General features: G+C 36.7%; 1 protein-coding gene across 1 annotated transcript in view; it reads right to left on the reverse strand.

The window, feature by feature from the left end:
• LOC133515893 (progestin and adipoQ receptor family member 4) overlaps positions 1–26,329 on the reverse strand; it is a 100,672-nt gene that overhangs the window by 20,255 nt on the left and 54,088 nt on the right. The window contains exon 3 of the mRNA XM_061848519.1: positions 809–912. Within this exon, the coding sequence (XP_061704503.1) occupies positions 809–912 (104 nt within the window). The remainder of the gene's footprint in view (positions 1–808; positions 913–26,329) is intronic.

Consider the following 26,329-nt stretch of genomic DNA (forward strand, 5'->3'; position numbering starts at 1 on the left):
TGGTGCGGCCTGGAAAAAGGTTAAATTTCAACTCGATACCTAGACGCATTCCGGAGATCAAGGGTCTTGACAGACGGACGGCTGGACGGGCAACAAAGTGATCCTATTAGGGTTCCGTTCTTCCCTTTTGAGGTACGGAACTAGGGTTTGAGATCCGGATATCAGAAATATCCGGATAACCGTCAAATATAGGATCCGGATTCAACGGGTCATTGGATCCGTATTATCCGAAAAATAGTCCGGTTTTGGCCGAATCCATCTAGAACGTAATTTGTTTATACGGATTCGTACTATCCGAATTATCCGGATATCCGGATCCTTCAAATTTTAATATCCGAAATATCCGGACCCGAAAAATTGACGGATATTGCAAACCCTATACGGAACCCTAAAAAATTAGGAAACAGATTTATCCATCCGGTTTGTCCCCTTATGGGAGACTGCCAGCACTGAGTAAGTATCGTGCTATCACTAAGAGGGTCGTTATAGGGTGCTAGGTGCATGTTATATGAGAGTAATGTGTGTCACCTGATACAAGCCTAGCAGACTGCCAGCACCGTGTACCGCAGTGGCGCGGGCGCGCAGTACACCATAGGGGGCATTGTTGCGCCCTGGTATATACGTATAATACCGTATAATACATGAGGGTTGTGTATCACCTTATACAAGCCTAGCAGACTGCCGAGGCTGTAGACTGCCAGCACCGTGTACCGCAGTGGCGCGGGCGCGCAGTACACCGTCGCCGACACCATAGGGGGCATTGTTGCGCCCTGGTATATACGTATAATATATGAGGGTTGTGTATCACCTTATACAAGCCTAGCAAACTGCCGAGGCTGTAGACTGCAAGCACCGTGTACCGCAGCGGCGCGGGCGCGCAGTGCACAGTCGCCGTCACCATGGGTATTGCACCTGCAACAATAAGATAAAAAAAAATTCAACACCCTCGCTCAAAACGACGTTTTTAGTCCACCGATTTTTGGCTCATAATCCTAGATGTTAAACACGCGTGCTTTTTCAGTATATTATAACACTCGTGGTTTTTCATTATATTATCCGACTGAGTTAACCCTTTTCCAGGCATAGTACGATTTATCGACCACATACGCGCCATTAGAATTTCAACTTTAGCATTCCGATTTAAGGTTCAAATTAGATTACACTTTCAGGTAATGTTACTTGATTGCTTTATTGATTGATTAATTGGAATATATTTGGATTTTTTGGGAAAACCTTGTAGACTGGTGCGGCCTGGAAAAGGGTTAAGAAGGTAACTGATTGCTAATAATATGCATGGAAACGGAGCCTTCTTAATTTGGTCGAGTAATACATTTTTTTAAATCAAATATTAGGTTTCAAATGTTAGTTCAAAGAGGTTTTATCACACCAAACATAATTTATAGATTAAATTTATCTCTTAAATTACATTAATGAATAAACATAACATTTTATCGATTTGATCTCCATCCGTCGAATAGAAATACGAAAATACTAGCATTAAAAATAAAAAATAAATGGCTGTTTGTCGATTTCGTTCGCGTCTTTGCCTTGCGCGCGCATTGGAATCGCGCGTAAAAAAAAAATAACGCGCCAGCCATTTTCCGTATTTGTCATAAAATTGGAATAGTTTTCCATGTTTTTAGTTGATAATGTTGATATATTGACGAAAATGTCATTTTTAAGCATTGAAAATAACGAACTCATAAAATTGACGCTGCCAGTAATACTAATAGAGGCAAGAACCGAGAACGATAGCCCTTTATCATCAAAATCGGGTGAAAATAATTGGCGGCATATGAAACTTTTATTTAATGGAAAATAAGCGAAAACGCCCAGTTTTTCTTGGAAAACGTGTTGGTAGCTTACTTCAATGAACTGGCGAATAAGTGCCTACGAGCCCACCCAGCACGCTTTGGTACAATTATTCGATGTTAAAACTGTAAGCCACCATTTTAGAAATTGTACTTTTACTGTTTTGACAAAAAAAATCTAATTTAGAAGTTTTGTTTTTTCCTCGCAAGTGTGTTTAAAAACGTCGTATGAAACGCGTGTGCATTACCCACATCTGCTTTCTTATTGCGCGCTCGCTTACAGCTCGCGCGCACAATATCGCCTTAAAATCATCACAAAGTTATTTTATAAACTGATACCTTTCCGTTCTCGATTAATGATTATAGTTAGGTATATTCTACATTTTACCGGGCTCGGATGAATTCCACTTTCTGCTGCAATTAACCGCGGAAAATGCAATAGCTCCTAATTGAATTGGGTTGCCTGGCGGCGTCTGCATTCCAATTAATGCAACGGCGATTGGCAGCAATAGGTATTAACTGATAATATAATTATGATGTGAGATAAGGGTAACTTTTTACATAGACAATATTTGTACAGTACATATGGTGCTACTTTACCGCACTAGTGCGATAATTAGCACATTACGTAACTATGTCGAACTTTTAAAGGGCCATATGTACAGTTGGGTTCAAAAGCGCATGGACAAGTTATGATAGTTAGTACACAACAACAATACACCGTTAGTGGACTATGGTACAGTAGATATTTCGAAAACGTTGTACGATACGAGTACATATGCGAATAGGTAATTCTTTTCATTTCCTATTTCGCACTTGTATCGTAATGTACTATTTTAGCTTTAAGTTCCTGCACGTAGACACATTACTAACATTAGGGGGGCGTCCATTAATTGCGTGAGGTGTTTTTGAGAATTTTTTCCTAAAAATCCGTGACATTGCCGAAACCCCCTTCTGCCCCGCGTGATATTTGGTGATAATCAGCTAGTAAAGTTGCATGGAATTAATACATTTTGTCTGAGATTGACTTATTGGATACATACTAGTTATGTATTCTGTAGCATTAGTTTATAAGGCTGTTAACAGTCCTGGGTGCCGATTTTTGAATTTCGAGACTCGATCGCTCGATTTCGTCTCTCGAAAATCTGTGGAAAACGGCGAAATGCTGTTTTTGAAATACGAGTGATTGAAATTGGGAATACCGACCACTCGTTTTAAATTCTATTAGTAGAATTTAAAAGTAGAACATGAAATCGAGTGATAGAAATTCAAAAATCGGCCTCCGGACGCGAAACGTTAAATTTGTTTCATATACATAATTTTATTTTGATGCTTGGAGAGCCTTTACACATCCAAATCTTATTAGTATAAGTACTTTACTATACCATTGGAGACTATACCGACATCTCTTTTATACACCATGGGCCAATTAAACACGAAAGATTTTAACCATGCATTTCTGAAGTCATAAAGAGCAAATAATTTTATATGACTTTTGGCCAAATTTTTGACGAAAAAGTAAAGTTTTTTATTTAGTTTACTTTAAAACTTTAATGTCTGTCAGTAGGTATGTCTAAACCAAGTCACATAGTTTAGTCTCTAAATGCGGTCAAGAATACACCATTAAAATCTGTCGGGTTTAATTGGCCCACGGTGTATTGTTGTAATTATTTATTTTAAGATTATTTTAACGTTTCTATGTATTTTTCACGTCACTGTACAATGTCACTGTAAATGTTGTACATATGAAATGGCTGCCAGCTGGTAATCGGGTAATAGTTATAAGGTAAATCAAAATATAAAGTAATGGAAGTCAACTTAGAAACCGGGTATGTACAAAATAGTCTCAAGTGAAAATGATATATTTATTTATTTATATTTATTTATTTAAGACTGACTTTCTTACAAAATTCATGAAAGGGCTCTTAACTACTAAAATAAACTTTCCTAAAGCTACGGGCGAGGCAATATGTACTTAATAAGAATGAGGCGATAGAAACAAGTGAGGAAGTTACAGCCAAGTAGCCGTGTCGTCGCTGTCTGAACTCCACAGGCCTCGCACCTCGCACCTATTGATAATTCCAAACTACCTGGTACGTTGGGACTATTGAGAGTTATTCAAGTAGATGCACTAGATGGCGATATATATCACCTTCCTGGTGATACCAGGTGAACTATTCTCATTTTTTATTTTATTTTATTTCTTAGGAAAACTTACAGCTAAAGTAACAAAATATGATTCGAAATAAAAACAGTAAGCCAATTACAAGTTTTCACAGGTAGAAACTGCGTAAAGTACATGACATGACGTGCGAAATTGCAAAATCAATAATAAATATTATACTTATAATTATGTTGCTTGACAGTGAGACTGAGTTTAAACATTCAACGAGAAGAACAGAAGAGAAAGAAATAAGATGGAATTGTGTTAACAGTGGGAGAAATCTTGGGTCATTAGTTTACACATTGAACTAAAGCTATCACATAACAGATCGATGTGATCATGATGTTTACAAAGCTGATTAAAGGACTTAGCAGATCTTAGAAAGAATGAGTTTTTCCTATAATTAGTATGAACGAAGGGAATATGGAACGTTCGTTTGTTGCGTGAGGATAGGCGTAAGGGGACTGAGTACCATAAATTCGCCGTATTACCGCTAACAATTGTACACCTGCGAGCGGTGAAAACTTTTAGGCGCAGAAATGTAAGTATGATTATTTCAGAGTTTATTTGCATAATGAATTGATTTTTTACGTAATATTATTGTGTTAATTATAGATATATTTTGAGAAAAAGACATAGTGAACCCTCACTATGTCTTTTTCTCAAACCGTGAACATTTTTATGGACTTGTTTAAAAGTAGTTATTTCTGGGTTTTCGAGTTTAAAACAATTATTACTATATTGAAACGTATATTCGCTTGCTTGATTCTAAGTTATTGTTATATTCTCCGAGGGAGTTACTCCATACAAAGACGACCAGGAGTCGAGTTCAGCAAATGAAAACCCCAAGAGTAAGTACAGTAGAGCTAACTATACAGTACCATAACTTCATAAGACACATTTTTGTCGCTTATTTAGCAAGACTTGAAGTTCGCTACGCGTATATTGCGCGTATACATGCTTGTCGTACTTACGAACATGTTCATTCAAATTGATTAAGTGCAACCAGATCCAGCGAATGCGCATGCATGAGTGCCTCAGATTGCTTTCTTAATTAGCGCAATTCATGTAGACCACGCTATGTTTGCAAAAACTTGGCAGTAAGAATGCTTACATACACTTTTTAATCTAAGTTCATATAGCGCGCGATGCACACAGAGAAATTAAACGTGCTATCCTGAAACCACTTCGAGGGGTTGTTTTCAGTTCTCTTTCTATGCAAACTTTATTTTCTAATTATCAATGCAGTCGTAAACGTGACAATCCGTTAAAATATCAAAGTATAACAAAACAAAGGCAAAAGGCACTCAAATGTTACGACCACTTCACCCACAGTACCCACCTTTTCCGCTCTTGGTTTTTTGCGCCGACGGTCGTTTGATTGAGTAAGCAAATTTTGACGTCTATGTATTGTGTCAATTTTGTGGCAGAGTGCTGTGTTTTGTGACCCCTCTGTGGCTCCAGTCACATTTCGTGAGATTACGCAACTCAGAGTTGGTCGCTTATTCAGTAAATACTTTTTAGGAAACACTTTTGGAAATATATTACCGCTATGAGACACAGTGGTGTGTGTCGCTTAAAACCGCAAAGGACACTTAGGTAAGTTATAAGGTATACCTTATACCTAACCGTAATATATTACGAGATTTATAAAGAGAAACAGATTTTTTGCTTTACGAAATCTAGAGGATTACTCCAGCTTTTCCTACCTAATATTAGCCTAACTATTCCTGTGCTACAAATGAACCATGAATTTAATGAAATTCTATAACATCCCTACATTTGTATGTTTATCCAGCATAATATTTAAATGAGAGTGTTTATTGTGCTGGGATGGGCAAGATGTTAAAATTTACGACACTTGTGCAAGCGGGTTGGGCGCACCCGGCACCCGGCGGGCTTTGATGACCCTTTCCCAAGCCTTGCTATTCGCAAAACAATTCGTTCCAACACAATGTTGTTTCTGATTTCTAGCATATCATTTGACCACAACTGCATATTCCCCACAACTGGGCCTAATTATAGGCCAGATACCTATACTATGGCGAAATGGCCGGTAGATATTGTAATTAGCTATCCACATGTTACGTTACGCAGCAGGCAATGGGAGCCTAATGTAATGACTCGATCAAGATCGGGTAGACATACCAGTGTATGTCAGTCAGTGTGTTGGATCAGTATCCAACTATGTAAATAGGTAGAGCTATTATTATACTCGTGACTCCAGTATAGGCCAGGGACTATAATAAAAATACTGCTATCTCATAACTGTGTTTATATTTTAACATGTTATAATTATAATCAAGATTTTATGTGACGCTTGTTTACCAGTGTTTGTAGTTTAGACGGACAGAAGGTCTCATGTTGAGGGTTTCTGTTTAATACTTTTTTTATTTACGGAACCTTTAAGTCTGTTCGGCAGTAAGTACATTTGTTTTCGTGATCTTTTGTCACAGATCTTCATAAAATAAACTAGGTGCCTATATTAAAGTATAAATATAAAAGAAAACGGTATCGTCTTATTTCTAATTATGCCACATATTTAGTTACCCAGACCTAGAATACTTCCCAGTATTCCTTAACAACGTCTTAAGTCCTGAATATGTTGTTTTTCCTATAAGAAACACTACATTAGTAAGTAGTTACTTAATGTAAAGGTTCCACTGTGTGCCTCCTTGCGGAATGAAACTTACAACACATTTTCAATGTGGAACTCATGGGGCTCATTTGATAATACAGTGGAACCTCCAAAGCACGAATCTAAAAGGAAACGCCAAAAAATCGTGAGTTTTCGTCTAGAGGGTATGTACCTACTTAGAAAGGTTCTTATAGATTTATTATTCGTCTTAAAGAGGTTTTGAGTTACAGAGGTAAAACGAATGAAAAATTCGTATTAGAGAGGTTCGTTATACATCCCAAAAAAAATATTTTTATGTAAAATGTTGCCAAGACGAAACAATAAGTTTTCAAGTTATGGAGGTTAAATTTGTAGGTACTGGATAGCCGTGAAGGAATCGTTGGTTACTCTGTCTTAATGAGGTTAAATATTTCGAGTTATGGAGGTTTTAGGCTTTGAAGGGAATTGAATGGAAAGGAATAGCATTTAATTTCGTTCTAACGAGGATTTCGTCTTATCGAGGTTCGAGTTAGCGAGGTTCCACTGTACTAGGCAATTATTCGTATAGGCGTTATACATAGCAACACATACAAACTTATAGTTATATATATTCGTAATCCTCGCATAACCGGCCATATTTGTTTAGCCCGTGGGACAATAAAGAGCCACGGTAACTCTAGGGGTGCCCTTTTAAACAGGTGGTTTCTTTCTCAGGAAATTTCGTTTAACAATGTTTGCGGTGGTATCCTTATCGGCGATCAATTCGAGTATATTGAAAATGGTAAGTTTGCGATATAACGGCGAAGGGTAGGTAAACAACCTACAGATATTACGATGACGACGAGTATATACTACAGTGTGGAGTTAAACAAGGGATTACCATCCCCAATCCTGTTTAACCTCTATGTTAACGAACTGATTGAGGGTCTTAGCAAGGAGCATGTCGGATGTCACATAGGCGAAACGTGTTTCAACAATATAAGTTACACGGACGACATGGTCGTGCTGGGACCGTCAATCAGTGCTGTCAAACATCTCTTGTTAGACTGTGTGAGAGCTAATACGCGCAACAGCATGGTCTTAGGTACAACGCGATCAAAACCGAGGTCGTTATCTTTAAGGCGCGTAAGTATAACACTAAGACCCTGCCTGAGATCATGCTGGGGGGAGTGGCTCTCAAAATAGTTGATAAATTTAAATATTTAGGAGACGAAATTTGCCCTAATACCAACTGCGCCTGCCACTTGGCGTTAAAGCTACACAAAAAATACGTCTTTATTTGGTAAGAGCTTTATGGAGTAGGTAGGAAGTCTATTATTCAAGATCTTTGATCTTCGTCCCTTTGTTTAGTAAAACGCGATGCGAAAATTATACAAAGGCATTAAGCAAGTGTGTCTCTAATATTTTCAATCTGCAATATTTGTATTGAGTTTAGGTATTAAGTAAATTCTTAGTTAGTCTGTGTAAGTTAGGTATGTTACATTTATTTATGCCAATAGATAATTGGTAAATTTGGTTTGGTCAAGGTATTGAAGTTACTTAAAATTTGGAATGTTATTCACGTTTACCTACACTTTACATGGATGTTATTTTCAACATTTCACTTAATTTGTTTCTTTTATTAACAGTAGGTCGGTATGTAGCCAGATACGAGTAGATACAAAGTATGAATACATTTCAAATTGGACAGTAAGTACTCAATAGGGACTAATTCTTAACAGTTCCAGGCAAATTTAACTTTGTACTTTTCTTATTATCTTACCGACCCGAGACTCCTCCCAAACAATATTTCATAAGTTACTTCTTGGATACCAAATATAATATTACTTAAGTATATTATAGTAGAAGAGAACCGGCGGAGGAGAAGCGTATAGGGAATCCCTTTAGCTACCGTCCGAAATATTGGTTTAGTCACTGTAAATATTATAAAGGGATATTACAGCTTTTGTTATAGGAAAAATGGGATTCATATTTTTTTACAGAAATCTTTAATTATGGTCCAGATTGTTGTCTATCATTTTTCGCGTTTGTTTAAAAAAGAAGTATGACTTATACCTACCTCGTCCTCTCTAAAGAATGATAAGAAAGATAATCTAATTTAATTTTCTATCCAGATTTAAATAATGATTACATATAGACGTTGATTAGGTCGAGGTCATTATAATAAACGATCGGGGAGACAAAGAGCCAATTTTACATTATACTACTAAGGCGTCCTCATACGATGTCGATAACCATCGTGTCGCAGCCCTTTTCAATTCGCACGTGCCGCTATTTTGATTAATAGTGCAGTGAAAGAGCACGTCACTCCCACGACAAATCATTGGCGATGAATAGCGAGCTAGGAGTAGTGTTGGTACTGAGTCAACTCGATTCTTTGTATCTCACATTACACACTCAACTCAGATTTTTTACTCAATATAATTGCAGACTTAATTTTTAATACCATTTGGCCTACTTACACATTATCGTTACAGCATTTAAAGCTTACAAATTATCAAATCACATTGTCTTTACAACAATGACAATAACGTACTCGTATAGTTAAACGAAGTACTTACGTAGTTCAATAGGCTCGATTTTCAGTAACTGGTTATTTTTAGATATAAATCTAAAAAAGCGGCCAAGTGCGATTCGGACTCGCCCATGAAGGGTTCCGTACCATTTATGACGTATTAAAAAAACTTCTTACTAGATCTCGTTCAAACCAATTTTCGGTGGAAGTTTGCATGGTAATGTATATCATATATTTTTTTAGTTTTATCATTCTGTTATTTTAGAAGTTACAGGGGGGGGGGGACACATTTCACCAATTTGGAACCACACGTATGGGTTTGACATTTTACCACTTTGGAAGTGTCACTCGCGCAAACTATTCAGTTTAGAAAAAAATGATAGTAGAAACCTAAATATCATTTTTGAAAACCTATCTATAGATACCCCACACGTATGGGTTTGATGAAATAAGTATGGGGAGCCCCCAAAATTTATTGTTTTTTTTTTCTATTTTTGTGTGAAAATCTTAATGCGGTTAATAGAATACATCTACTTACCAAGTTTGAACAGTATAGCTCTTATAGTTTCGGAAAAAAGTGGCTGTGACATAAACAGACAGACAGACGGACATGACGAATCTATAAGGGCTCCGTTTTTTGCCATTTGGCTATGGAACCCTAAAAATGGCAAAGTCTCGCTTAAAATACTTTTAAAATACTAGAATCACGATTCGTTAAGTATGTTAAAAAAGTCCCGTAAAATAATTTCAGGTTTATAAGAGACAAACCAACACACCTTACCAAATCTAGCACAAATGCCTAACGTCTATTTAAATATATAAGTTATGTACCTACGCTGTCGCGAGATTTCCTCAAATCGATATCATCTAAATAAGTAGGTACCTACGCCACGCCACTTTTTTACGTGACTGAGGTGGGTATTTTGCGACATAACTTACCTACTTAATGTTAAAATGAATGGCAGATTGAATGCTCACGATATCTCGATCCAATTTTAAGTTGATTATCTCATTCAATGAAATTATTGATTCACGCTTTTAATGCACATTTCTTGTGATTCTGCATGTACAAATTAATATAATTTTGATGGTAGGTATAGTCACGTCTGAAAATATCGATACGAAAAATATGCCAAAAATATGTATACACTACCTTAATATATGGGCAATAAAGTCGTGTATTTTTGGCACTTTTTTCGTATCGATATTTTCAGACGTGACCGTACCTAATTGATAATTTAAAATGGCTAATCAATTACGGGTAAAGTGAATTAGAATTGTTAATTGTGAAGTACGAGTAAGTAGTACTTAAGCGGGTCCGTTTTTGAAATGTCATTGAAGCTGAGGGGTCCCGGGTGCGGCTAATATTAGAAGGGTTGCAGGTCGCCGCGTCTGGCTCGCCGCGTCTTATACTGTCGGCTGCTGACCGGTTAAGCCTTTGAGTCCGTAAATACCTCATGTGAGGACAAATTGGATTGGGAAACTGTCAAGTAAATGAGGCAACGGCCTTTAGGCTTCATTTACTTGACAGTTCCTTTGTCTTGAAACGTTCTGTGTGATGAAAAATAAATTCATATTTCTGACAAAAGGGTCAAATGTGACGATGGCAGTTGGAGGATCCAAAGAATGCCGAAATAGAACAACCGATTGCCGTGCCGAATATAATAGGTGAGACCAAAGCGCATCGTCTCCGCTGGCTTGGCCACCTCGAAAGGATGGGTGAAGATCGAGCAGTCAAAAGAACATACTTGGGTCGATCAACAGGACACCGTCCTGTTGGTGATCCTAAATATCGTTGGGCGGATAGAGTGGAGGTAGACCTTCGTGAGCTCGGCGTCGGCGAAAGCTGGCGTGTATCCGCTCTGGATAGAGCAAAATGGCGGACTGCTGTGTTGGAGGCCAAGAGAAGACGTCAGCCAAGGAAGTAGTAGTATTTCTAGCAATATTTTCAAATAATACTTACACTACCATTTGATGATGACTTCGCATGAAATTACCGCTTTTGCAAGGTGTAAAAGTGTTGGTAAATAAGGTTAGTGGATTTGAAACTGGTGATTTGATGCAATCTAAGATCCGACCGAGAACGCTTTTCTTGTCTCGGCCGAGAACGAGACCGAGACCGAGATTCAATGGGATTCTCGGCCGAGACCGAGAGCGAGAATTTATAAAATAGAAGAAAAATCACGAATTTTGCACTAAAAATATTTTAATAATAGAAATTCGACGATTTATCCGAAAAAAGAAGTTATTATAATCAATTCGTAGCGCTATTAAAAAGTATTTTTCACGTCAGCAGCTCGAACAAGGGTAGTTTACTGCTTAAAAACAGTGAGCAAAATCGCATTTTGTTCACTGAGTGAGACAAAATAACATTCAAGTGACCTTTATATTCGAATGTCATTTTAACGTGCGGGGCCTGATACAAGTTCGAAATATTTGGATGCTATTGTCTTTGTCCCTTTCATGTCATTAGAAAAAGAAAGAGACAAAAAAGTTCACACGTAATTCAACGGTATATTGACGGTTAATAATAGACCCCCGAAATAAGTCAGACCGCATTGTTCCAAAACACCCTACGAGTCGTCATTCGTAATAATTAATTAATGAAATAAAAGTTTAAAATTAAAAAAAACACCATATTTTACGTATTTTATTATCCAATCAAAACAATGAACTTACGCAATTGTTACGCAAAACAAATAATTTTACTTTTAACGATCACTCCTATAGTTGACAAAAGTAGTATCCGCAATTCGGACCGTATCTTACAAAGTTTTTTTTTATACAAAAAAAAGTTGTCGATTGATGTTTGTTATTTCAATATTTTCGTATTATTTTATTGAAATTACTTTCGTTTTGTTTTATTGCGGTAATTAAACTTAATTATTAGAATACCTTCAGAAAACCTAAATGTAATAGTGATGAAGACGGATAAAATATTTCAGGTTGTATTTTTACCTTCCAAATATGTTCCCACTGCCGACGTGAAAATTTTTGTGTACTACACGAGATCAAAGTTATTTACATCTCATGCGCTTTTGACCCTTACTACGCTCAAGATTCTAAATTATAGAATCTTTCGCTTGCACGGGACTCAAAATAAGCACTCGAAGAAATATCATACTTTGCTCTCTTGTTGTACAAATAACTATTTTCGGTACGGATGTGCACAAAACGGAAGTACAATAACAATAATCAAAATAAAACAGTTCTAACTATACCGGGTGTTTCTTGTAACACCAGCAAATAATTAAACCATATATTGTACTCCTAAAACGATATAACTTTGCATTCACAACTTTTAAAAATTATGAAATCTTTAGATTTTATCTTTTTCATACAAATTAAATATTATTTTCAATGTACGCAGACATCAGTGTGTTTGACGTTACTTGTCACGCTTTAAACGTAACAAAATCCGCAATACATTGCGTCTGAGAATTAATTTCAATGTGTCATAAAAATTAAGACATAAGTTATTTTTAAAAGTTGCTGAACAAATGTTGGTGAGTTTGAGGAGTACAGCCTACAGTTTGATTTATTGCTCCTGTTACACACCCGGTATAGTAACACAAAAATTTCAGCAGTATGGCCCGTTAAATTGTGACAACACTCGTCATTTAAGCCTTGCCAAAAAGTTGTTCGCCGGCCACATAAGCCACATTAAATGAAAATCAACCCATGGCCCAAAAACTCTCCGTGATTTTTGCAAAATTGCATAGAATAGCATCCGCAAAGTTCGCACGAAATTATGTCCAATATTCCACAACAGTAATCCACCACAGATATCGTTTTGTACCTACCTACTGCTTTGCTTTTTCCCGTAAACAGAAATATAGTTAATATCAAACTATCCAGTAGCATCTTCTACTCTTATCAAGTTAATTTAAGTTACAGGTCGATAACAATATACACTCATTTATTAACTCTTCCGCAATAACACCAAACAAAAAACGAAAAGAATCAAATGAACAAGTACCTGAATACTTGCAACGTGCCTATCCGATCCCAACACCTAGTATTTGATAAATATTAAGTAATTTGCTTAAGCTTAAGTAAATGTGGGTAGGAAACCAATCAAAATAACAAAAAAACGTCACACGAACCGAGCGATGCAACCAACGGGTGGTCGGGTGGCTTAGCCCATCCGTGCGCGTAAATTTAAATTCACCAATGATAACTCATTGCCTATTGCCGCCGTTCTTGTATGTGCCGAGATTCTTGCCGAGACCGAGATCTCGGCTTGATTTTTGGCCGAGAATGCTGAGACCGAGATCTCGGTCGGACCTTAATGCAATGATTCGATTTATTTGAATATTAATAATGACTGTAAATAAATAATTTAAAAGTACCTATAATGCATAAAAAATAATGATTTTACAGGTTTCTCAACATTATAATGCGAACTGTTTCTCAGGCCAAAGTAGCCGCAGAGAGGTGAAGCACCACTTCTATAATAAATACAGAGGTGTAGTGGTGTAGCTCTATATATGCACACTTCGACACGGCTACCTGCGAGCTACGGCCATCCAGCTCACGCGCGGATGCGAATCTATTTTCGAATTCCAGCCGTCACGCATCACTTAAACAGACAATAAGGGTGTAATGTTCAGCTGTATCTTTCAGCACTCTGTTTCAGCGCGCATATATTTCGGTGAAATTATAATGTAGTTGATAAGTTTAGTCATCATAAATAGAACGATATTTACGTATTAATTTGATTTTGAATTCAATCTCTTTTTATTAGCTGCATCACTTAAAGCTTTTATTGTAATTTACTGTTACTGCCAAGTTGAGTCGGTCAGCCTATATCTAATCTGTTTTTTGGACCTAATGAAAGTGGTGCCATCTGCAATACTAAAACTGGGCTATATAATTACATTCAAGATTTCTAAGCAAAGCGTCAGTGAATAGGTAGTACCAGTGTATAGGTATACTCGTAGGTCTCATACTGACACACACGTCCATGAAGAAGAAACAAAATAACCATTAAAGGAAGTTGGGAACAAAAGACAAGCGCCCCATAGCTTTCACGCCCACGTTTACATTCTGCGCGGTGCGTTCAAGTAGAGCTGGGTCGTTTGGAGTTTCCTATTAAGGCTCCGTAGGTTCGTGTTCTTCTCTTACTTTCATTAAACGTAAGCGTGAGCGAGATGGATGTGCGTGGTCGGGACCGCGGATATTATGTTTTTGAATTTTTATTTGTTACAAAAGAAAAAATAATCACTAGGCATCGGAGCTTTTATCGCATGGTATGACTAATAGCGAGCTATGGAGTCGACATTAGCAATAAAATTCAACTTATATTCATACTCATACTCATTCATCTATTTAATTACTGATTTTAATTTTATAGTCAAGGACAAGAATGTTAACGAGTTTGTAAACGATCCTTTAATTTTGTCTAGACAGTATAGACAGTTCTTTCATATGTAAAGTTTTTCTCGTGAATCGCATTGTGATCATTACGACTGAAATGGACCGCGACACCACTAATAGTTACGAGTACGACTATTGTTGCGAGAAAAAACGGGAGAAAGAAAAACATTGCATTTCTAGGTGACATACCGTCACAGGTGTTCGGTGCAGAAAAATACTGGTAAGTAGGTTTTTCTCCGTAGAGGGGTTTCAAGGTGACAGGAACGGATAGGTAGGTCACACTTCGCACCAATGCAGTAAAGGCATTGTAAATTTTAGAACAGTGTGAACGTGACAATTTGATCAATAGTCTCAATGTGTAGTGTAGCAAACACTTCAACTTTGTTAAAATGTTTTTGGGTCTAAAGCCTGCGAATCTGGCGATACGATTTTCTCCAATTTTTAGAATTTTAAATATGTTTCTGCGAGCGTATTTATTACATTTTGAGTTGTTCAAATTTTTTCCCACTCGAGACACAAACTGGGACTAAACCTTAAGCAGTAGCAGGTAATGCAAGACTCAACTTCGCGGGGTTTCAAACGATAAAAAGCGAACGGAAATTGCATTTCTGAGTTAGCCTCGCATAGGAAACAAAGTTTGATATCTCCAGAGTTTGTACCTTTACTGAGCTAACAATAACTAGATGGCTGAGAACACATTAAGTCTGTAACTCTACACATACACCGTATCCATCGTATAATATAATATTAATGTCAATACGATGGAATGTTACGATTAAAATTTAAGGAAACAGGATGAGTTAATGGGTTCAATTCCACACATCTTGTACAATTTAATTTCTTTTGTAACAGGGGGGTTGTAGGTATCTTGATAGTTACAATGATGTGGATAGGCTAAGCGATTGGTGAATAAAGTAGTCTATGCTCGGTAAAGGTCGTTTCAATATCTCTTGACAACAACTCGCTTCAACTATTTTCATGTTTTATTTTGACTGACCTAGATAGCAAGATATTGACACTTAATCAGTTAATCACCATTTTATGACTTTTGGTCACTTCGCAAAATAGAAAAAAAACTTTCATTCGTCTTAATACATAGATTTTTTTAGGGTTCAGTACCCAAAGGCTCAGACGGGACCCTATTACTGAGACTCCGCTGTCCGTCCCGTCCCGTCCGTCCGTCCATCCGTCTGTCACCAGGCTGTATCTCATGAACAGTGTGATAGTTAGCCAGTTGAAATTTCTACAGATTATGTATTTCTGTTGCCGCTATAACAACAAATACTAAAAACAGAATAAAATAAATATTTCTTTCCAATCTCGATGTTCTCATCCAATCACCGAAGTTAAGCAACGTCGGGCGGGGTCGATCGTTTTTATAGATAATGGTATGGAACCCTTCCTGTGTGAGTCCGACTCGCACTTGGCCGATTTTTTAGTCACTCTTCACATTTTGAGAGTAACTGTAACTTACAGGTTGTAAGTACTTAGCACTTGTAAATATTTAGCCGTGTTAGTTTTGGCTTATTAATTTAAGCTAAATAAACTAATCAAGTAAGTAGCTATTCGTTTTACTGTTATGCAGAGATAACATATTCAGTTTAGGTATATTACACAGGCCCATCTCGATCCAAATTAGGCTACAAGCGATGGTTAGTAGCAACACATTAGATAAGCCGAAGTTATTTGGCCTTTTTCTTTAAGATTTTAGGATAAGGTGTTCAACTATCTTAAATTTGGCGAGCCGTAGGGAATCAAATTCCATAGACTCCCCGCTGCCTCTGCTGGTATCCATCGAGTCCTTTGAAGATAAGTCTGCAGCGTAACCACATGTATGAAAACCACCACCATAACTAACATTACATTTTCATAGGACCTTTGAATTTATGGTGGTGTTATTTCGTTCCCCTCTTTCCTTTGACTTGATCAATCATTAACAAACCAGTGGATTGAGCAGTGAGTACGGTCGCATTTTTATCGTATGTTACTATGTCTGTCACGTTGTAACAAGTAAGTGCGAAAGTGACAGGCATAGTGACAAGCGATAAAAAAGCAACTATGTTGCCACCGCTGGTTTTGTGTATTTATCATTAACCAAAAATATATAAATCGATATCGACTTGTGGCTGATGACAGGTGTTAAGCTGCCGACTCATTCCTGCTTCAATAATGTCAGCGGTGACTAATGATGCCATTTTATGTTACCGGAGGCCACGTTCTACCTTATTGTCGAAATTGTTGGCATTACAGCCGAGTCGAAGAATTATTTCTTAGATTGGAATTGGAATAATGCAAACCTCGTATTGATTTTGTATACGGTAATATGTACAGTCGAGGTATTAAATATCCACACGGACAAAGTGCCAAAAACATGTACACACTACTTTAATGCATTGGCAATAAGGTCGTGTATATATATTTTTGGAACTTTGTCCGTGTCGATGTTTAATACCTTGACTGTACATATGGAGGCCCAAAAATGTATACATATATCGATTTCTAAAGGCCCTTAAAATATTTTACAGTAATTTTTGCTACATAATTGCTTAAAGTTATTAAGTAAAAATTTAGAGTGCATCTTAAGAAAACGAATTTTTAAATTGTGTTTTTACAACTTTATTGCACAAATACAAATTTACAAATGGCGGACTTAATATATAAATAGTTTATATCCTCTATCTGTCGAGCATAGGAACAAATAGAAAAGTATGATGTAAGGTCCTAATTACATTGTGCGTCATTACGCACAAAGATACACACATACCATAAAGATACGCACATATAACACGTAATCATCTTTGATGATCCCAATAACATTTTTATATACTGAGAACAAAAGACTTACGTGAAAGTGCATTTTTAAGAGCCACTTTGTTACACATTCAAATTGTGGTCTTCGATATTGATGGAATGAACGTCATAATGCGGCGGCAAACTTCAGTCATTTTATTAAGGAAATAGTCAGATACAGTGGCGGCAAGAAATATACTGCAACATGCAGCTGCAGTTGACATCTGAACGCGACCTTAAGAATAATTGTTAACCCTCGTCATTGATTGGACTACAACGTTCAGCTGGGCGTGCCATTAAAGGTGTTTGATAAGAAGCTTTACTCTAGCGTGCCGCGGTGCCCTTGAACTGCTCAGTTCAGGGACGCTTTGGAAACTTAGAAAAGAGTTAGTGACCTTACTTGTAACTTTGCCTTCCGCTAGATTAGGTAATTCCTAGGTCGGCCTAGCCCACGGCGATAGCAATCTAAATGTACCACGTTTGGGCCTAATTCATTCGCTACGAAATGTGGGTATGGTTTGTTCACGTCCGTTTTACGAAGGTCCATCATTTGAATTTGTGCCGTCAGCTGTTTCTTAGCTTATAATACATATTCTCAGGCTATTTTTGAGGGCAACTCAAACTGTTGAGAAAATTTCAATTTGACGTCGATCATCATCATCATCATGAACTTAAGAGTTATTCTCTTATCGGTGGTATATTTTCCAGCTTTTCTATCTTGCGCCAGTACTTTGACATTTTGATACGACACAACCCCATACCTACTTTTTCTTTCGTTTGGTCTAAGTACTTGCGTCTGCGTTTTCCTTTATCTCGTTTGCGTCCTATCCGCCCCTCCAGGATAGTTTTAAAGGAGTGGTCGTGTTGTATTAAATGTCAAATCATTTTTCCGCGTCTGTTTTCAATAGGTGGTGTTCAGAATAGCTTTTCTTTCATTCACTCTTCGTAACACCTCTTCATTCGTTATCTTGTCTCCCCAACAAATGACTACTAATACGTCTCCAGCATCACATTTCAAATGCTTCCATTCTCTTCCTGTCTCTGTTTTGTATCATATTGGCTAAACTCGGACTAAAGTCGGGTTTCAACGTGCGTGGTATGTAACGTGCACCTGACATCACACCGATATTTGAACAAAAATCATCATTAACATGTCTTCAACCAAAAACTTCGCTTTGGACACTGATAGATCCGATCCATATATAATCCAGATCGAATTAATATGCTATAATTAAAATAAGAATTTGCCTGTTTATCAAAACGACAAGGGGTAAATTTTCCTACATAGCTAAAATCAACGCTACGGGGCTACGTAGTAGCAGAAGTTATGACTGTTATGAGAATGTCCGTACATGTATTAGCGCGGGCGAGACGCACGATAACTAAATAACATGATTTAAATATTATTCTGATGTCAATGTACGTTCGAATCGGCCTGTTTGTCATGTGTTACACGTGAGTATAACCGCAATAAAAATGTGAAACGAAATCGTTGAGAGTTATCACTGTTATGAGATAGTAGTTACATCGGATTGGCCCTCGCGGCCCCTTGAACCTATCGACAGCGAATGATCGGCCCTCGCCGGCCACTTCTTTATCTCCCCATTGGACTCGAGAGGCTTCAGAGTTAAGAACAGTAATAAAAACTGAAAGTTTCTTTTAGAAATCGTTTGATGAATAGATACTTTGATTTCTTTGGATTTGGAAGTATGACACATAGAGATTTTTAGTTATAAATAACCATACCTCTTAACTCTTCCAGTTAACCTTTGAACAATTGAGGGAGAATTGGAGACGGTGACATCCGTACTGTACAAAGTATCGCAAAAAAAAATATCTAAAAATATAGGTGTATTGTTGTGTGCGTGGTCGGGAGTTAAGTTATGTGCTAACGTACGTCCTCAGGGTTGGTTAAGGTTGTAAAGCTTAAAATACTGATGTCGCTAGTGACGTGTCACGACTGCAATGTAAATTCGCTGTGAATGACGAATTGGTAAAGCGCTGAACCAGCAATCCAAAGATGTGGGTTCGAACCCCGCGTTGGCCAAAGTTGATCAAAGTACATTTTCATTGTGATGTGATAGACATATATATACAATTTATAGAATCTATGTAGATTGCGATTATTGACGCGGTATTTAACAAATTGATGTGATATGTATGTGATTTTAAGGTTTTTAATTAGTTGTCCATTTTGCCAGTTTTAGAATTAAGAGTGTCGTGAGTTATACATATATAATAACTCAAAATTACCTACCTATTGATATAATAAGTCGGGTTTTATTTTAAGTAATCCTTTGAGTTCAGTTGTTAGCGTGCCGTGCAATTTATTAGGCCACCTAGACACAATCATAAAAATATTTGTAATATCTTACAATTTACTGAAAACAGTAATTATCGAACGATTTCAGTTTTGCAAGTAATTTCGAAGGTATTCAAGAAAGTCATATATACTAGACTTAATAAATATTTAACTGAAATGAATTTCTTATTCGCGCGACAATATGGTTTTCGTAAACAATCTTCTCTTCTTCGCTTTGGCCACGATTGTTTCAGTAACTAAAATTAAATCCAAGAATGACTCTATGAATATTGGCCTTGGAATATTTTACAGATCTAAAAAAGGCATTCGACACCGTCAGCCATTCTTTACTTTTAACCAAACTAGAAGATATTAGAATTACTGGCAAATCTCATGAATTGATTATATCGTATTTAACACAAAAGCACATCACAAATTACAGTGTTCCGCAGGGATCTATACTGGGGCCGTTATTATATTTAATTTGCGTAAATAATATCAGTGAACTTAACCTAAACTACATGGTGAAATTTCATTAAACGCTGAAGACACATGCATTTTTTACTTTGATCATTCGCTGGAAATCATTTTAGCAGTCGCTCAAGAAGACCTTGATAATATACACAGATAGTTTCAGTTCAGTTCAATTTACTTACAGTTAATATATCTTAAACTTCTTATATCATCTTTAAATACAAAAATAAGAAAATCAATAATCATGTAGATGTCAGTATAAATAATACAAAGCTAAAATAATCTTCCGAAGAAAAATATCTAGGGTTCATTTTGGATAGTAATCTCACATGGAAACCTCACATTGCTAAAATTCGATCAAAATTATCATCCCTCTTGGGATCACTTCGAGGTATTGTGAAATGTCTTTCGCGTCAAATTAGGTATAATACCTATTTATAATTCACTTCTCAAATCTCATCTAGATCATTTATTCGAAATATGGGGACACGCTGCGAAAACTACTCTAAAGAATCTTCAAGTGATAAAATAAGATTATGAAGGTACTTTTCCACCACGATTTCCTTACACCTACTAAAAAGTGTATACAGAAACTAAGATCCTATCTCTTACCCAAATATATAACTTTAATATATGCATGTTAAAGAAAGATAATTAAAAAACAGAGTCAGACAGAGATAAGTTGGCAGCGATTTTGGCAGCCTAGATAGTGCAGGTGCTATTTTAAACGTCAAACTTCTGTGAAATTATGACGTTTACTTAACACTTTAACACAGAATATATCCCTATAATTCAAACCTAACTGCGGCCCTTGCGAGCTACCGCTGACGACTACTTAGTACACTGTACAGCAGTGTCTTACTGCTACCCACTATACTGTAACTTAAGACAACTTTTGTTATTTTGTTTTTGTTGCTTACTATATACACTTAGTGTAATAAAATTGCAATTGTAAAATTGTATCGCTCACAGGCGCAAACTAACAAATGAATATATAATTTATTAATGCATGTATCTCATTATCATTAATCAATAAAATTCTTTAACCAAAAAAACAGGGCATGTTTTTAGAGACACGAAATGAGAAAAGTTATATCGTGCGTTATTCCCTAGGCAATACATCGCTCAAATCACATCCCGGCGCTCCATATACCTAATAACATCGTGAGAAAACTAGGACAGTGTTTCAAATACGACCTTCAAACCTTCAAGAAAAGAGCGTACTCCCATTTTAAAAGCCGGCAACGCACTTGCAACCCTTCTGGTGTTCCACGTGTCCATAGGCGGCGGTAATCGCTTACCATCAGGTGATCTGTCTGCTCGTTTGCCTCCTCTATTGTAAAAAAATAAAAATAAAAAAATTGAAAATTACCTAAAACGATCGCTCGGATAGGTATTTAAATTAAAGATTGTGTTTAAAGAAACTATAATCGCATAGTTTTCAGTATCGGCTCGCCACTTAACTATGATAACTTAATTACGAAACACATTTGTGAACTATAATGAATTTGGCCAATGACGTCTTGCCGCGGAATAAAACTAAAAGACAAGACAATAAAACTAGAGGACAGTAGAAAAAGTATTATTTTGGTTGAGTCCAAAGAAAAAGTATTGTGTGTATACAATAGTAATATTATAATCAAGCTTTTCAATATCTTACCTTACTTAAGCCACTCCGCAAGCTTCATGGCCTAAACACGGTACTCGACTGAAAAGCTCTGTATTACATCACAATTGTAGGTATAAACTACTATTCACTGCTCCCCTTTCGAGTCTACTACACCACGAAAATATAATGCGCTTGCTGGTCATCTCCTTACACCGTTTGGGGAGTTATGATTTAGGGATTTTAGGGAGTTGGTCTCCAACTTGTGACCAGCCGGCTATTCTATAGCCTTCAAAATGAATCCAAAAAAAATTACAAGGATGTTGGTACAGACTTTCGACGCACCCATATTTCCCAAAAATGGGCATCCACAAGACCAACATAAAGCACAACAATAATAATTCCTACCAAAAGCAGTTTAGGTGCATTTTACCTCGTACCTTCATTTGCATACTAAAATGAATGAAAATTCCAGAGAATTGTCATACGCTTCGCTTGACAAGACAGATGAAGTGTGCGAAAGGGAAGCCATCACGTATATGAACAAGCCACGAGTGTGAAAGAGGCAGACTAGATATGAGAAAACGTAACCATTTTTTGAATTCGAAGGCGGCCGAGGCGGCCAAAATCATATTGCCGTATTTTTTAACGTTAAAAATATACGAGAATCAAAATCAAAAATAAATATCAAGTAATTTAGTAAAGATGGTGTCAAGTTGTGTGCCGGATTGTTGTGTTTCAGGGCCAAAAAACCCAGGGAAATACTCATTTCACAGGTAATTATGATAATCGTAGCGAAATTTTCGTAACGATATATTATCAAATTAACAGCATAAAAAGTGTAAAAAGCCAATTTATACAGTTCATTATTGTTTTTCTTCAATTGCGTGTTAATATTTCATGATATTAGTCAATAATTTAGAATATTTTGTGTAAAAACCTAAACTGTTACTTTACGCTAGGGCTTGACAAAATGTTCATATGACTGTATCGATAACTTGTCGGTATATTGGTAGGTATAGAATTAGTTGTTCACAAGACATCATTAAGATATTAACCTTTATAACCGACTTAAAATAATAACGATTGTTATAATACCTTTTTTGAAGGTGCACATGTTCAGCGATAAATTTAAACTTCACTTTCCAACACATTACTTACATTTTAACCACTTTTCCACGGCTTTGCCGCCAACACAAGGAAACACAAGACAGCGTATACTTGTACACAGCGTATACACACCCAACCCAACTTGCCAGGCGGAAAAGGCGCGAAATTCAAATTTTCTTTGGTAAGTGAACTATTTGCGCCTACTGTTAACACTTAGCATGTGTTTGTGTTAACGACATTGCACATGTTACACCACTCACACCCGCATACGACAGAAACCTGCTTTATCAACGCGAGTCACCTGCTTTACCGACAGCGTCGCGTTCCATAATGCTTGTTCGGACTACGTTAGTAATTTAGTCAAGTAGCGAGTATTTTAGTTACTAAACGTCCCAGAACACCAAACCAGGTGAGAAAAATAAAAAATCGCAATGAGTGGCGATACGATTTTAAGTCGACGCGAGTTTCGAATTAACTAGTCGCAAATGTATTACAATACATATGGCCCTTAAAATTTTCGATATAGTTACGTAATGTGCTAATTATCGCACTAGTGCGGTAAAGTATATGTACTGTAAAATAAGTAACAATATATATTTGACCATTGTGACACATGTGTACCTATATATTTGACCATTTTGATGCAGACTGTAACGACTGTAACTGTAGCCTCGGTTATCACTATCAGTATTGTTATTTACTATGCGTCCGCTGTAAAAGAAAATAAAAGGTACTAAAGGCGCTAATAAGGTCTAATAGTAGTAATAATACTCATACCTATTACATTTTTTATAAAAACAAACACATTTGAAAAAGTAGTCAATAAATTAGTTAAACATCGATAGATTATTAATATGTTGTAACATGACATCACTATTTTTGTTCGCACATAGACAATTTACGCACACACTTGCATTTCATTTTTGGTCACACTTTTGAAGTTTGACAGTCGTTCTATACTATCCTATTTCTATGGAAAATTCCTACAAAATGTAATATCCTACCTCTCAAGTAATAATGTTTAATGACTCAGCGGGCTGCAAAGCAACTACATATAATAAATATTATAATTTGGCGCGAAACTAAATGTTACCAACATTTTACGTAAAGAAATGTGCTTAAACCTTAAAACAGGCTTTTATACGTTTATGACGGTATTGTTCATAAACAGAGTCATAAAGCAGTCGTCAAAACCTGCAAGCTATGGAGTCAGCAAGGCGCACCGGCGCGTTTAAATAGCTGTAAAACAGTAAACGTTATACTCGCAATATCTAGCCAAAATTGTATGTTATCTTACCTACATATCTATTAACAATGTTTAGTTTTAAAAATATTTAACAGAAATGAAAGTCTTTTTTTGTAATTAGGTACCTATTTGTAAATAAATAACACAGTCTATTGAATAAGATAAGAGTAAAAAAATGTTTCTTGGGTTTGTATCCTATTCCGTTTTTGATTTATTGTCAAGCAGGGTGGTTTACATAAAATCTTTAGTTTGTATTATATACTACACGTACAAATTTTAGGTACAAGAACTTGAAAAATAAATATACTTAGCTTTTATTTTAGTTTCTCCAATTTGATTTTGTTTTTGTGCAGGACGGATAAGGGGGAAGACTTAAGTCTTCAGCTGACTGTACTGTTAGTGTTAAAGATTTGTTCTCCGGTGTTCATTCCTAATAGGTAAGTAAAGTAAAACGTATTTTTGGGGTAGTTTTTAGGGTTCCGTAGTCAATTAGGAACTCTTATAGCTTTGCCATGTCCGTCTGTCCGTCCGAGGCTTCACTCCGTGATCGTTAGTGCTAGGAAGCTGTAATTTAGCATGGATATATAAATCAATCATGCAGACAAAGTGGTAAAATATAAACTAGAACTTTGAATGATGGGTCCAAAAATTAAGAAAAAGCTTGATAAAGACTTTCTATGAAAATTATATATGTATAGCAATCATGATCGGTTAGCCGATTTTGGGTTATAGCAAAAAAAATCTTCCCTTCTTAGTATAAGGGCGTACAAAGCGCTGCTAATTTTACTTATAAATTAGTTGTAATGCATAGGATACTTATTAATAGCCCCCTTTTAGCCTTTTTGCTAGAAATGTAACCACAGAAACCTACACTGAGAATGACCCGACATGGTCTTGGCCAGTTTTTGTCTAACAATAACTTTCTAAGTTTGTTACATAAGAAACTGTTCACTTACCTAATCTAAATGACAATTTTAAGTACGAGTAAATATTCGTATGTATTGTATATTGTTATTATACTGGTTTTCTTGTTGATAAATGAAGAAATGGGCGGACAGGCGGATGATAAAATGAGATTAATTGGGTTGCTTCGGCCCGCGGGACCCAGCCACCTCGGCAATCAAGTAAATACTCCGTAATTCTCCGCCGTGCAAATTGGGGCCTTTGTTTGTTCGTTACGATAATACTTAATAGTGTAACATTAGTATTAATGTATATTGGGTGATTGATAGAGACGTGAACACATCACGTTGAAAGAACCCGTTGTAATAAGCAGGTGCAATAGACTACTTGTTTATGTATCCTACTCCGGACCTTAATGGTATACTAATTTAGAATTTTTAATCGCGCAGTTGTTTTATGCGATAAACGCAGCATTCAACACAATGCGTTTGCCGCACACCCATTTTACATCAGATAATCTAATGACACTAAATACATTATTTTACGCAGTAAACGCAGCCGTAAGCGCATTGTAATTTTTCCTACATTCCGTTGACCCATGCGTTCAACGCAACGCTGCGTTTATCGCATATAACAACCGCGCGCTTAACAGTAGTACAGAGGATCTAAATCTATTGTAAATTTGTTACTCACTGTCACATAATAATTACAATCGGTACCGACCCTACCCGTTCTGTGTATCCCTTGAGATTAACACGTGCAAAGTTGGAAATGATGCAGCGCAGTTCGGCAAGTGTGCGCATTTGCATTCACGTGCCAGCTCTCGGAGGTTACGTAAACCTTATCTGACTAATGAACGGCTGCGTAGTAACTCCGTGAGGGTTGCCAAAACGTTTAAGAATTATACCTAACCTGCGCAAATAAAGCTTCAGTGACAATCACCTACATAACTGGTAGCATTTTTTTACAAAACGTGCCTCATGTGATTTTGCCATCTCCGTTTCCCGTTCAACGTCCGGGCGTGGTTTGAACACGAACTGCCATGCAATGTGGCAAGTTTTCGAATTTGCATTCAAGTGCCATCTCCCTGAGGTTACGTAAGCCGTAACCGACTAATGAACGACTGCGCCGGGCTACACGGAGGCTTCAATGCAAGATAGCGGGCCGCATTTTCACTTTCAAGATAATTTCTGCAAGAAATATTCGACAGGATCTTTCTGGTAATTCAGGTGTTGGAAGATATAATAAACTATTCAGAATTTATAAAGTTGTTTATTTTTCAGTTTCTAATATAGGACATCTAATCGCAGAAGAGTTCCATATGAAACTTTTCTTTTATGAAGTTAATAAAAATAAATACATGCTTTCATGAAATACAAGCCACGGTATTTTGGATTTTAATCGCACAGCGT

The sequence above is a fragment of the Cydia pomonella genome, chromosome 3, assembly GCF_033807575.1.
Source record: "Cydia pomonella isolate Wapato2018A chromosome 3, ilCydPomo1, whole genome shotgun sequence".
Taxonomy (NCBI): domain Eukaryota; kingdom Metazoa; phylum Arthropoda; class Insecta; order Lepidoptera; family Tortricidae; genus Cydia; species Cydia pomonella.